The sequence below is a fragment of the Geotrypetes seraphini genome, chromosome 7 (assembly GCF_902459505.1).
Source record: "Geotrypetes seraphini chromosome 7, aGeoSer1.1, whole genome shotgun sequence".
NCBI classification, from domain to species: domain Eukaryota; kingdom Metazoa; phylum Chordata; class Amphibia; order Gymnophiona; family Dermophiidae; genus Geotrypetes; species Geotrypetes seraphini.
The window spans coordinates 106322642-106338061 of NC_047090.1; the positions used below are offsets into that span (position 1 = coordinate 106322642).

General features: G+C 45.1%; 1 protein-coding gene across 3 annotated transcripts in view; it reads right to left on the reverse strand.

Annotated features, from left to right (window-relative positions):
- The window catches only part of DCAF5 (DDB1 and CUL4 associated factor 5), a 191327-nt gene that overhangs the window by 109801 nt on the left and 66106 nt on the right, over window positions 1-15420 (reverse strand). For all 3 annotated transcript variants that reach the window (XM_033951097.1, XM_033951096.1, XM_033951098.1), the window contains exon 5: window positions 7464-7593. In XM_033951097.1, the coding sequence (XP_033806988.1) occupies window positions 7464-7593 (130 nt within the window). The remainder of the gene's footprint in view (window positions 1-7463; window positions 7594-15420) is intronic.

The following is a 15420-nucleotide window of genomic DNA, read 5'->3' on the forward strand; positions in this document are numbered from 1 at the left end:
GGGAGAGAGTGGGCATCACTCCTGCTGCTGGAGGAAGGGGTGTTGGGGGATGTTACTTGGAAGTGAGGGAGTAGACATCCCTCCTGCTGCTGGGGGGGGGGGAGTGTCAGGGGGGTTGTTGCTTGGCGGCAGGAGGGAGTGGGCATCCCTGCTGCTGCCGGAGAGGTATTGCTTGGCAATGGGAGAGGGCCTCCCTCCCACTGTGGGAAGGGGGGAGAATGGTAGTTGCTTAGTGGCAGGAGAGAATGTACATCATTTCTGCTATTGGGAGGGGGGCGGCAGGAGGGAGTGGGCATCCCTCCCACTGATGGGGGTGTCGGATGTTGTTTGGTGGCAGGAGTGGGCATCCCTCCGGCTGCCGGGGAGATGTCGTGGGGCTGTTACTTGGCGGCGGGAGGGGGTGGGCATCACACACGCTGTCGGGAGGAGGGGGGTGATGCTTAGTGGCAGGAGGGGGTGGGCATCACTCATGCTGTCGGAGTGGGGGGTGTGATGCTTAACGACAGAAAGGGGTGGGCAGGGGGTTGTTTCAAGTTCAAGTTTATTAAAAATTTGTTGTACACGCAATGTCAAATACTTCAATGCGTATGACAGTTTAAAATTAGGAAACAAACAATAAAACAACTTTATACAAATAAACATACAATGTATACAGTGGAACCTTGGTTTACGAGCATAATTCGTTCCAGAAGCATGCTTGTAAACCAAATTGCTCGTATATCAAAGAAAGTTTCCCCATAGGAAGTAAGGGAAACTGCTTTGATTGGTTCCACCTCCTCCCCCCCCTCCACGAGGCTACCAGCGCTGCTCCATTCTCCCCCCCCCTTGAGGAATCCGACGCTGTTCCAAACCCCTCACCGCGATCCAGCTTCCCCCCCCTGCGAACCAGCATCCCACCCCGCTCGCGTTGCCCCTCCTCCACCGCTATCCTACTTTCCCCCTCCCGAGCAGTCAATGACACCCTTTACCCGACTTGGCACCAATGCCGGTGCCCGAAGATCCTCCTTCTTCTGGCGCGGCTGGGCAGTGCGTTGGAGATCCTCCTTCTTCTGGGCTGGGCTGGACTGGCTTTGAGCATTTGCGCATGCTCAAAGCCTTCTGGTCTCGCTCTCTCCGAGATTGAGAGCGAGACCAGAAGGCTTTGAGCATGCGCAAATGCTCAAAGCAAGTCCAGCCCAGCCCAGCCCAGAAGAAGGAGGATCTCCAACGCACCGCCCAGCCCAGGCCGCGCCAGAAGAGGGAGGATCTTCAGGCACCGGCACTGGTGCCAAGTCAGGTAAAGGGTGTCATTGACTGCTCGGGGGGGGGGGGAAGTAGGATCACGGTGGAGGGGAGGCAATGCGAGCGGTGGGGGGATGCCGGATCGCAGGTGGGGGGTGCTCGTACAGCGAGGCAAGCTCGGTTTACGAGGCACCAAGTTTGCGAATGTTTTGCTCGTCTTGCAAAACACTCGCAAACTGGTGCACTCGTAAACCGAGGTACCACTGTACATACAAATAATTACCAGTACAAAAGGAAAGGAGGGTGAACTACAATCTTTAAAGAAAATAGAGATACATTTAGGGAAAAAACAACTTGAAGGTAGTAAAAATTAATCTTGAAAACATGGCTAAACCTGGAGAAAAGGTAAAGGAGATTACGACCTATACATAAAGTCTGATTAAAATTAAGTATTAGAGCATATGCATTAATGATAGAAGAATTATGCTATCTATGTCTCAAATGTGTCCCTATACAAGTAACTTTTTAAAGAGTTTTTAGATTTTCTAGTGAGGATTCACTATGTAAATAATTTGGTAAGTTGTTCCAGATCTGGGGTGCTATAACCAAAAAAATAGTAGATCTCCTAGTACCTATTACTTGTTGCTTGGCGACAGGAGGGAGTGAGCATCCCTCTTGCTGCCGGGGGGGGGTGTTGCTTGGCGACAGGAAGGAATGGGCATCCCTCTCGCTGCCAGGGAGGTGTCGAGGGGCTGTTGCTTGGCAGCGGGAGTGGGCATCCCTCTCCTGGGGGGATGTTGCTTGGCGATGAGAAGGAGTGGGAATCCCTCCTGCTGCCGGGGGAGGGGGGGAAGTTGTCAGGGGGTGCTGATTGGCAGCGTAAAGTAATGGGCAACACTCCTGCTACTGGAGGTGGAGGTAGCTTGGTGATGGCAAAAAGTTTCTGGCAGGTCTGAGCTGTCAAGCCTTACTTTCCAGTCAATGCCTGAGCCATTGACTTTCCAGTCAATGCCAGCGCTCAGGCACTGACCAGAAAGTAAGGCTACAACAGCGCAGACCTGCCAGAAAATTTTGCTCATAAATGTAGGACAGCAAGGTTCAGCAAGGTTAGGGAATCACTGAGCAATAATAGAGGATTGCTCGATGTGCTCATTTAAATATTAAAGACCTCATTTTGCAAGGCAGAATCTGAGACTGCTAGGAAGCTTGGAAAAGATCATGTTTTTATAATCTGCCACTAAAATACCTGAATGTTAAACTGGCTGGAACCAGTTTAGTGACCACGTTACAGTTTTAAGAATCTTCCCCTCAGAGAGTGTTCCTGATGTTATGGTCTATCTATAGCCTTGTTCTTCATTCCCAGTACTTAAGAGCCACCAACTGCATGAGAGAGATCTGCATGACTCCTACCTCCATTGTATGCAAAGCTCTCTCATGCATTTCAATTAGGGATAGCCTGAAAACCTGACCCATTGATTGCTCTTGAGGATTAGGTTTGAACACTAAGGCTATACAGTACACAGCAACAGTTGTGACCACAGAAGTAAGGTCCATGTTGACTTAAGAAAAACAAAAAGAAGATCATCTGTTTACAGGAGAAAAGCTGATTATGGTGCTGCCAGAGAAACATGCAACAGTAGGCCCAGTTTGAGACCAAGCACTGTGTTGGAGGTGGGTGTGATATTGCCGCTGCAGGCTATATAATGTGGCAGACATGATGGAACATTCCCAGTGCTCAAGCCAGTTCCTATGTTAGGAGATAAAACAGCTTATATTCCTTGTCTTAGGAAGCCTGCCAGTAACGTGAGCCTCAATAGGAAAAGATTGGGGGAAGGGATATAAAAGGAGAGAAGCTATGCAGAGCCACACACAAGGGAATTGCTGAAACTCCTGACATCTGGTGGCCAAAGGAGGTTGGGTGAAAAATCAAGGGAGGTTTCGGGTATGGGGGAGTTCACCAGCACACCTTCCCTCCTGATGTGGAAATGCAAGAGTTCTCATAGGAAATTACCGGTAGCTGCAGCAGGAGCCCAGTGAGTGGAATGCTGAAATGGGGCTAGAACTCATGGAGTCGGACTGAGCAATAAATGCTGCAACTGCAAGGCAAAAATTAAGTTTAAACTGTTTTCTTGTGTGTGTGTGGGGGGGGGGGGTTTCTGTTCAGCTAAGCTGGCTGAATCAAAGAGTGCTAGGCTACTGAAAGCCTCGTGACCATTTATTTCTTTCCTCAAAACGGGAAAGGAACACCCTCCCACCACCACCGGATCCTCCCTGGACCCCGTTAAATAGAGTGCAAAATATAGACAGCAGATATAAATTCTCAAAACTGACATTTTGATCACTAAATTGAAAATAAAATCATTTTTCCTACCTTTGTTGTCTGGTGATTTCATGATTCTCTGGTTGTACTTCCTTCAGACTGTGCATCCTTTCTTTCTCTCTCCCTACCCGCCTTTCTTTCTTTCTAAGCCACCATGAAAAGAGAGTTCCTTTGATCCTAGGAAAAGTTGGCTGTGTGGGCTTGTGATGTCTTAAAAATAAAAGGGATTATATAGACAGATATAGACCTACAAGGAATAGAGGCAGTCGGAGAGATTTAGGAAATCACGTTTGCCATATATGTTCCAGCAGTAACATTTCTGCTCGAGATACTTAGTATTTATGCTGTTCATATAAGGAATTAGAAGTCCCGTTAAAATTCGGAACGTGAGTTAAGGAATAGATACTTTTTCTTCTCCTATCCAGCAAGATATACCTTTAAATATGGGAGGGAAGGGAGGTGTGCCAATGGCTACCAATAAACGTTAAAGAGGATAGAGTTAGCCAGTGAAGTTTATCTTTCAGAGCTGGAGTCTGAAACTAACCTGATAAAGATTAATGGTGCCAGGTTATTTTAAGCGACCACTCCCCCACCCCCAAGTCGCTGATGCCAATTTTTTCAAGGCACCGCCGCTGCAACAGGCCAGGTGTGTGCAACGACTGCATAAGCCTCCCCTCCCCCCCCCCCAATGTCAATTCTGACGTCGGAGAGGAAGTTCCGGAATCGCCAGGATTGGCCTGGATTATCCTCCATGAAGAAGGGATACTGGGCTAGATGGATCATCTTATATTCTTAACCTAGTGAGACTGCTGTGAGTTTGGTTTATATTTGAGTCAAGCTTTTTTCCCTTCTTTTTTGGGGGAGCACCTGGCTTGGCCTCCGCGTGTGCGGGTCACCGGAATAGATGGACCTAAAGTCTGATCCGGTGAAGGCGTTTCTAGTACAGTATTGGGGTTCAAGAAGGGATTGGGCAACTTTCTGAAGAAAAGGGGATAAAAGAGTACGGATAGAGGACTACTACACAGGTCCTGGACCTGATGGGCCTCCGCGTGTGCGGACTTCTGGGCATGATGGACCTCTGGTCTGACCCAGCGGAGGCACTGCTTATGAGTATATACAGTATGTCTGTTGTAATCCGCCTACAACTTTGAATGTACAGAATTGAAATATAGAAAATAAATAAATAATAAAAGAAGCAATGTGAAATCAGAATTATTTCAGCTGGATTTAGTATAGTAGGGACCTGAATTATTTGTATTTAAATCACTATTCACCCAAATAAGAATAATACATTTGGGGCACTATTCAGGGCCGAATCAAATCGAATACAAATATTTGATACAGCCCTACTAGCAATCCCCTTCAAGGCATTAAACATTAATAAAGCAAGTCTAAATTAATACCACCATCTAAATGCTAAGCAGTATAATGACTGTAAACTAGGTGGAATATGCTCATACCTCAAGTGACCAGTTATGAACCTGGATCCCACAGTTTAATGAAGATTAACATCCTTCAAACTTCAAAAGCCCATAATAAAAGCACATTAAAATAATCCTTAGTTGAAAAGATGACGGTTTGAATCGCAGACCTAAAGATATCATCTAATAATAGATATGTCAGTTCATGAAGAACATGAGAAGTTTATAAACTGTTTTTATAACTTTCTTAGTTTGAGTTTTTTATTGACAATTAATTGGTTGCCCATAAAAAAAGCAGAGAGATGACCTGTCCTTAAATGACTTTAGTATACCTATTAAATTTGAGCAGCTGGCAACCTTAGCCAGTGTATCCAGCTCCCTCTGAACCTGAGCAGGAGCTGAAGTAATGAGGCAGGTAAAATTCTAGCACACCAAAAAAGGCATAGGGACATAGAGGTATAGGTAATGGCCTCAGAGCAGCAGTACAACCCTAAACAAAAGCAGAGAGGGGGTAACTTACACATTCTGCCTAGAAACATAGAAAAATGATGGCAGATAAAAGGCCAAATGACCTATCCAGTCTGCCCATCCACAGCATCCACTATCTCTTACTCTCCTCTAAGAGATCCTACGTACCTGTCCCATGCTTTCTTGAATTCAAACACAGTCTCTGTCTCCACCATCTCTACCGGGATACTATTCCATGCATCTACCACCCTTTCCATAAAAAAGTATTTCCTTAGATTGCTCCTGAGTCTATCACCTCATAACTTCATCCCATGCCCTCTCATTCCAGAGCTTCCTTTCAAATGAAAGAGACTCATCTCATGTGCATGTATGCCACATGGGTACTTAAACATCTCCCCTCTCCTGCCTTTCCTCCAAAGTATACATATTAAGACCTTTAAGTCTGTCTCTATATGCCTTATGAAGAAGACCACCAACCATTTTAGTAGCCTTCCTCTGAACTGACTCCATCCTGTTTATATCTTTTTTGAAGGTGCGGTCTCCAGAACTGCACACAATATTCTAAATGAGGTCTCACCAGAGTCTTATACAGTAGCATTAATACCTCCTTTCCCCTACTGGCCCTACCTCTGCCTATGCACCCTAACATCTTTCTAGCTTTCACTGTCGCCTTTCAATATATATGGCCACTTTAAGATCATCACATACTATCACACCCAAGGCCCGCTCTTATTTCATGCACAAAAGTTCTTCACCCCCTAAACCTGGGGTGGACAACAAGGGCTGCAATCAAATTGGGTTTTTAGGATTTCTCCAATGGAGGCAGTGCATGCAAATAGATCTCATGCATATTCATTGGGGAAATCCTGAAAACCTGACTGGATTGCGGCCCTCGTTGCCCACCCGTGCCCTAAATTGTACCAGTCCCTCAGGTTTTTAGCCCAAATGCATGACCTTACATTTCTTAACATCTAATCTTAGCTACCAAATTTCAGACCATTCTTCAAACTTCTTATGTTCTTATGTTCTTATGATATGGTCTATAAGCCAAGATGGACCAACAGGAGATCCGGCCAACGTGGTTTAGCATGCAGGCTAGCCATGAGAGGAAGGAGCTGATGCCAGCACATACCTCGCTTCCCCCACCAGGATACGCACAAAGTAGATCAGAAATGGAGATCAGGACCAATTGCTGAGGATTATTTTGCAGTATTTAATTTCTAAGACTGATGCTCTGTAGGGAGTGTATCCATATATCGCACCCTCTAAAAATGAGGAATCTTCCTCATGTTATTCACACCATCAGGGGTGTATATTCTATTGAAGATTTTGGTAACATCTGCAAAGAAGCAAATTTTACCCACAGCCCTTCACCAATATCGCATACAAAAAATGTTAAAAGGAACAGGCCCAAGAACCAAACCTTGAGGCACACCACTAGTAACATCCCTTTCCTCAGAATGATCTTGACCACCACCCTGTCAAATTCCACTCAACCAGTTCCTGACCCAGTCCGTCACATTTGGGCCTATACCAAGGGCACTCAGCTTATTTATTAGATGTCTATGTGGAACACTGTCAAAGGCTTGTTAAAATCTAAGTACACCACATCTAACACATTCCCTCTATCCAAGTTTCTGGTCACCCAGTCAAAAAAATTGATCAGATTTGTCCAACAAGACCTGCCTCTAGTAAATCCATGTTACTTTGGGTCCTGGATTCCACTGGATTCCAGAAACTGCACTATTCTAGATGTGGACCATGATGGTCTTTATCTGCTGTCATGTTGCAGCAAGGGAGGTTGCAAGTGGTGTAAACCTTCTCTTTTCTGCAAAGGAAAATCAAAAGATCCCTCTCATTTCTGCAAACTCTCCAAAGCTTACTCTGCCCTCTTCTCAGCTACAGACTGAATACAACCCTTTTTGAATTCCATTCTTTATATACTATGTCTCTGTATAGTGCTACAATGATTTGAATAAGATCAGAGTTGGAGAAAATGCCTAGAGCTGGTGCAGGAATCACCTTGTGCTCACCTGTGAGGCTTGCGGATATCCCAGAGCCCCACTCCCTCTTTCGAGTTGGCTGTTGCTAACAATCTGGGCTCCACTGGATTAAACATCACACTATGAAAGGCAGATGGATAGTTTGCCAAGCAGAAGGGATCTGTGGAGAATACAATTAGAAAACACTGGACATCAGAAAAGGGGAGTTAATATTCAGCTTGTGGCTATTAGCATTTTTTTTTTTTTTTTTTAGAAACACTGACTACTGTGGATAGATGTGAAACTAGATATTCAGAGATCAGCCAAATCCAGATTCCAGCCCTAAATTTCCAGTAAATCAATAGCTGCTGGAAGTTATCTGGATCTGGCCAATATTCAGGTCCTGGTTCTCAGCCTTTTATTCAGTCCAACTTGCCCAGATAATAAGCACTGAATATCAGTAGTGCCCAGATAGCTCTCAGTCACTATCCAAATAGCTGAACTGTTTAATTTAGAACTGTTTTTTTTTCCCCAATATTAAACCACTTAGCTATAAGGATAATAGCTGATTATCATCTGGCTCTGATATTGTTATAAGGAATTTTCAGCAGCATTGTCCACATAGGGGTTAATTTTATGAAGTCATTTTGGGGTTAATGTTACAATTGTGTATACTTGGATGCAAGTATGGTATATGCATGGTCTGTGGCAGAGAACGGGAAGTCTACTACTACCTATCATTTCTATAGTGTTGCTAGATATGCGCAGTGCAGTACATTAAACATAAGAGACAATATCTGCTTGACAGAGCTTACAATCTAATTAAAACAAACAAACAGGATGAATAGGGGTTAGGGAATTTCTTAGAGAGGGAATGATAAAACAGGCATAGGTACCTTACAAGTGAGTAGGAGTTAGGAGTTAAAAGCAGCCTTGAGAAAGTGGGCTTTTAGCCTAGATTTGAATACTGCCAGAGACAAAGCTTGACATACTGACTCAGGCAGTCTGTTCCAGACACATGGTGCAGCAAGATATAACGGACACAGAGTTGGCAGTAGAGAAGAAGGTACCGATAAGAGAGACTTACCCAATGAACAGAGTTTACATGGAGAAGTATAAGGAGAGATAAAAGAGGAGAGATACTGAGGAGCTGCAGGATGAATGCAATTGTAAATCAATAAGAGGAGCTTGAACTTTATGTGGAAATGGATAGGGAGCCAATGATGTGACTTGAGGAGAGGGATAATGTGAACATAGCGACAATGACAGAATATACCGCATTTTTCAGTATATAAGACGCACCTGACCATAAGATGCACCTACCTGTAGAAGAGGAATAACCAAGAAAAAAAAAATTTGGTTCTGAATTTTTTTTTTCTTGTTTTTTTCCTCCTCTACACGTAGGTATGTCTGATGTTCTGGTGCTGGGACGCAGGCCCCTGGGACCTTTTTTTTTAACTTGCAGTGGTCCAGCACGGTCTCCTGCTGGGATGGCTGCCTTTCTCACTGCAACAAATCACGGAGCAGCGCCGAACAAGGCAGAAAGTACAAAGGTCGTGCTCCTGCCTTATGCGCCGCTCTGCAGCGAGAAAGGCTGCTGTCCAGCAAGAGACCACGCTGGACTACCACTAGTTAAAAAAAAGGTACCAGGGGGTGGGGGGAGGTGTATTCGCTCCATAACATGCACCCACTTTTCCACCCCCTTTTTGGGGGTGGAAAAAGTGTGTCTTATGGAGCGAAAAATAAGGTAAGTCGTGCAGCAAAATTTTGAATGGATTAAAGAGGAGAGAGATGGTTTAGTGGAAAACCTAGGAGAAGCAAGTTGCAGCAATCTAGGCAAAAGGTAATTAGAGTATGGATAAGGATTTTGGTAGTGTGCTCAGAAAGGAAAGGTCAGAATTTGGTGATATTATAGAGAAAGAAATGACAGGCTTTAGTGGTTAGTTAGATTTGTGCAGAGAAAGGAATCAAGGATGATTCCAAGGTTGTGAGCTGATGAGACAAGGAAAATGAGAGCATTATCCACAGAAATGCCATATTTCCCAATGTATAGGCCACAGCCTATACATAGATTTTGCAAATTGGCTTAATGGGTGCAGCTTGCTTAAAGGGGTGGCCTATATATGGAGCAATATAGCATCCCCCCCTTAAATATCTCCCTCACTGGAAATTACCTTGTGGACCGCCGTGCCTGCCTCCTCCAAACACGCTGGCTTCCTCCTTCAACAAGCTGTACAGGCAGGAGCGATGTTTGTGATCTCAAGTCTCACCCTGTGCCCTTCCTGATTGGCTGCCATCGCGAGAACTGACAGCAGCCAATCAGGAAAGGCGTGGGGCGAGGCTTGAGATTGCAAACACCGCTCCCCTGCACAGCATGTTTGGCGGAGGCATTTGAGGGGGGGAGGAGATGATGCCCTGGGTGGGCTGGGCTCTGAGAGCGCGCAGGCCACTTGTGCTCCTGCACTGGGCGAGGGGGGGGAGGAGGAGAGGAGATGATTGCCCGGGCGGCCTGGGCTCCGACAGCGCACAGGCCGATCACGCTCCTGCACTGGGCGGTTCCCGCTCTCCCTATTGCATTTTTCTTCCACCAAGGGATGACCCACTGCTGAAGCCGCCCCCCCCGTGTCCCACTCCGTTCCTGCCCAGAAACATGACATTGCCTTTACGTACCGGTATAGGCCGCCCCATCATATAGGCCAATTTTGTTTTTTAAAGCTCTTAGATAAGCTGCAGCTAGTAACATGAGGCGGTTTATCTAAGAGTTTTTAAAACCCAAATCGGCATTTCCTGTGGCCTATACATGGGGAAATACGGTAGAGAAAGGGGACGAGGAGAGATGGGTTTGGGTGGAAAGATAAGAAACTCAGTCTTGGCCATGTTCAGTTTTAAATGACAGCGAGACATCCAGGCAGCAATGACAGACAAGCTGGCTGAAATTTGGGCTTAGATTCCTGTAGAAATTTTTGGTGTAAAAAGGTAGGTTCGAAAGTTGTCAGTATACAGGTAATATTGAAAACCATGGGAGTAGATCAGAGCATTGAGGGAATGAGTATAGCTGCAAGAAAGATGAGATCCCAAGACAGAGCTCTAAGGTACATCAACTGATAGTGGGGTAGCAGTGCAGGAGGATCCACCACTGCATAAACTGAAAGTGCGACAGGAAAGAAGAAAATCAAAAAAGAACACAGCCCTGAAATCCAAGTGAGGACTGCATATCAAAGTGTAGGTGATGGTCAACAATGTCAAGAGCAGCAGATAGATTGAAGAGGATGAGGATAGAATAGAGGCCTTGGATCTTACCAGGAACAATTCATTGGAGACTTTAGCACAGGCAGTTTCCATAGAATGCAGAGGGTGAAAGCTTGATTGAAGCGAGTCAAGAATAACTCCAGATGAAATAAAGTCAAGACAACAACCATTGGAAAGCTAAAGTTTGCAGGAAATTGGAGCTGACAGATCTGTGACTCTTCCAAGGCTGGTTACCTTGGATTCAATCTGGACAGCTACAAGTATTAGTTGCCCAATTTTCAAAAGAGGTAACTTCTTTAAGTTTAAAAGTGGATCAGGTAGTAAAAATGGTGGAGGTGGATTTTTTGAGTTATAAAGATCAAACAACGAGCATGTAAAAGACCTTCAACAATTGAGCAAAATGGATATACATAGGAGATAGAGAATGACACGGGGAAAAAATCTGTCCCCTTCACTGCCCCGTCACCTGATCACCGTCCCCGCCATCCCCTTCATCGCCCCCCTCTTCACCGCCCCCGTCCCTGTAGCATCCACCCTTCCCTCTTGCCACCTCACCGCCCTTCAGTGGCCTAAGAATCTCCCTCCCTCACCTTTACCTTCGTGGCGTAAAGAAATTTAAGGGAGGGAAGGTATGCGGTCACCGATCACACACGCGGCCCCTTCCCTCCCTCCGTACCTCCGGCCAAATCTATCTATCTCCCTCCCTCCCCCTTACCTTTGCGGCACTTTAGAAAAGAAACTGATGCCCTGCAGTCGCGTGTGTGTGAGTGGAAGCTTCTCCTCTGACAACTGTCATTTTATAAACACAAATAAAACAGAGCAAGGTTCAACAAAACCCATCTCCCCTCCCTTTCACAAATATCCCCTTCACTATTGTGAAAACTGAACAAACCAAATTACTACAGAATGCTACATAGAAAAATCAAGCTAACAGAATACTTTAGTCACACATGGCAAGAATAATGTTAGGGGAATGCAACTAGGGCAACTGCCCCCTAGTCAGAGAGAGAGCCCTAAGCCAGCTGGAAGCTAAAGAAGCACAGCCTGGACTTTGCGGTCCCCAGTTATGTCTAATACCAGCTCTAGCAGGATACATATTTCAAATCTGAAATATTCTAATCACAAAATATAAAATATTTTTTTTTTCTTTTTATTGTCTGGTAATTTTATTCTTCAAATCACATTGGTCTCAGGCTTTGGTTTTAGGTTCCTTCTGTCTTCATCGTGGTATGGCTGGCTCCTGAAGGTAAAATAGGCATAAGAGGAGCTGGGGAAAAGATGCCGAGTCTGACACGGGCGCAATTTTTTTTACCACAGGAGTAAGACTTTTCACTGCTCCCACTGGGCGGTAAAAGGTCTTGTCTCCATTCCCGCGGGGCGGTGAAAGGTCTTGTCCTCATTTCTGCGGTAAACCAGTTGCAAATGTCTCCATTCCTGCGGATTTACTGCGGTGACCTGTGGTTTACCACGGTAAACGGTCCCCGTGTCATTCTCTACTAGGAGACTTTAACAATTGGAAAACTTTTCTAGAAGACTGAATTTGCGAATTTTGAATTTTCCAAAGCCCCTTGGCATTTTGTCACTTGACTTGTATAAGAAATATCTTGTTGAAATTTTGAAGTTTCCATTAGAGAATATTCCTTTTAATTAATAAAATATATTATTTACATGTTTCTAAGAAAAAATCCCAAGAGACATGAAAGAAGAAACTAATCAAGCAGCTTAAATGGATTTACAAAATATATCAACAATTCTAGAAGAATCAACAACAGAAGCTACTTCAAGGGTTACATTGTTGGTGACTTTATGTGTTTGAGCAGGATTTAAATGCAACATTGAAATTATAATTTACACATTCACAAGAAAAGTTTTTGGACAGATATTATGGATTTTCCCAGAAGTGACTAAAAGCACTCAAGAGAGGAGAAAGCTCTTTCTTTCAATGAAACTGGAAAGAAGAAAGTCGGGTGCCACATTTCTTTTGTCTTATCCCTATAAATGTATGATTAAATTTGGGGGTACTAAATATGTATTCTTTTCTCCAGAACAGTTGCGATCATTTCTACATTTGAAGAAGATCACTCGGGGTTAGTATTAGGCAATAATGTATTTAGATGAAGGTAATATTTTTGTTAATGTCTATTTGAATCATCAATATTATGTTTCTTTAGATTTCCCAGATTTTTTTCTCTCCCTTTCCGATTTTAATTGTGGTCTAAGGAAGATTATTTTGCTTTCTTCTTTTTTTCTAAATAATATTCCTTTGCTTGTATAATAACTGTTTTGTTTGTTCAAGAGGATCCTGTAATATGATTATAGAAAATAAAAAAATTAAATAAAGTCAGAACAACAGTGGTGAACAGCACGTTCAAGCCGGTTGGATACTAAAGGGAGACGGGAGATGGGGTACTGGTTGGATGCAGTTATGGTTCAGTGAGGGTTTTTTGAGAAGTAATGTAACTATGGTATGTTTGAAGATATCAGGAACAGTTGAAGTGGCACTTGAAAGATTGAGGATATGACAGATAAAAGGAATGACAGTAGGAGAAAGAGCGCTGAGCAGATGGGTGGGAATCTGATCATTTACATCCATACATTATAAAATACATGCAATCGTGCATACTATATGCATATACATTTTAACCACAATTTCTGCTGGAATAACTATTATATAAAACTCATTAGGCAACCATATGCCTTTAGAAAATAAGCTGCAAGTATATTTTTGCTCCCTTAACCCAGAGGAACAGTTATAAAATTATCATAATACAACTGAAAATTCAAAAATAGGGAACTTATATGTTTAGTAGTAGTTGGTAAACAAATAAGACCCTTTGAATACTGTCCCAATAATTTCCAAATTTGTGCTGAAAGTTTATTATTCAAACCAAATTACCAGGAGATATAAAATTTCTCAATAAAGCACAGTTACTTACCGTAACAGGTGTTATCCAGGGACAGCAGGCAGATATTCTTAACGCATGGGTGACGTCACCGACGGAGCCCCGGTACGGACCTTTTTAACTAGAAAGTTCTAGTTGGCCGCACCGCGCATGCACGAGTGCCTTCCCGCCCGACGGAGGAGAGCGTGGTCCCCAGTTAAGATAAGCCAGCTAAGAAGCCAACCCGGGGAGGAGGGTGGGACGTAAGAATATCTGCCTGCTGTCCCTGGATAACACCTGTTACGGTAAGTAACTGTGCTTTATCCCAGGACAAGCAGGCAGCATATTCTTAACGCATGGGTGACCTCCAAGCTAACAGAGAGGGAGGAGGGATGGTTGGCCATTAGGAAAATAAATTTTGTAACACAGATTGGCCGAAGTGTCCATCCCGTCTGGAGAAGGCATCCAGACAGTAGTGAGTAGTGAACGTGTGAACTGAGGACCAAGTGGCAGCCTTGCAGATTTCCTCTATGGGCGTGGAACGGAGGAAAGCCACAGAAGCAGCCATAGCTCTGACCCTGTGGGCCGTGACAGCACCTTCCAGTGAGAGACCGGCCCGAGCATAACAGAACGCAATACAGGCAGCAAGCCAGTTGGAAAGCGTCCGTTTAGAGACAGGACGACCTAGACGGTTAGGATCGAAGGTCAGAAAGAGCTGAGGGGACGAGCGGTGAGCCCTGGTACGGTCAAGGTAGTATGCGAGGGCACGCTTACAATCCAGCGTGTGCAACGCCTGTTCCCCAGGATGAGAATGGGGTTTAGGGAAAAAGACAGGTAACACAATGGACTGGTTGAGGTGAAAAGCCGAGACTACCTTGGGAAGGAATTTAGGATGGGTATGCAGAACCACCTTGTCATGGTGAAAAACAGTGAACGGTAGATCGGCGACCAGTGCATGCATCTCACTAACCCTCCTGGCAGAGGTGATGGCAATGAGGAAAAGCACCTTCCATGTTAGAAGTTTGAGCGAAGTTGTGGCAAGAGGTTCAAAAGGGGGTTTCATGAGGGCTGATAAAACCACATTCAGGTCCCAGACGACAGGAGGAGGCTTCAGAGGCGGTTTGACATTGAAGAGGCCTCTCATGAACCGGGAAACCAGTGGATGAGCCGTGAGAGGTTTTCCGAGGATAGGCTCATGAAACGCAGTGATGGCACTGAGGTGGACTCTGATTGAGGTAGACTTGAGGCCAGCATCGGACAGAGAGAGCAAATAGTCCAGTACAGTTTCCACCGCTAATGAGGTGGGATCGTGATGATGCAGTAGACACCAAGAGGAGAACCTGGTCCACTTCTGATGGTAACATTGGAGGGTGGCCGGTTTCCTGAAGGCATCCAAAATGCGACGGACAGGCTGAGACAGATTCTCTGGAGAGGTCAGCCCGAGAGAAACCAAGCTGTCAGGTGGAGCGAAGACAGATTGGGATGCAGTAGAGACTGACGTTGCTGCGTAAGTAGAGTAGGAAACACAGGAAGAGGAATGGGCTCCCTGGAGCTGAGCTGAAGCAGGAGGGAGAACCAGTGTTGGCGAGGCCACCGAGGAGCGATGAGAATCATGGTGGCCCTGTCCCTGCGGAGTTTGGATAACGTCCGCAACATCAGAGGTAGTGGAGGAAAGGCATAGAGGAACCGATCCGTCCAGTCAAGCAGGAATGCATCTGGGGTCAGACGATGAGGAGAGAAGAGTCTGGAACAGAACTGGGGCAGCTGATGGTTGTGAGGTGCTGCAAAGAGGTCCACCTGCGGAGTGCCCCAGCGAGCAAAGATGGAGTAGAGTGTGGAAGGGTCCAGAGTCCACTCGTGAGGTTGAAGGATGCGGC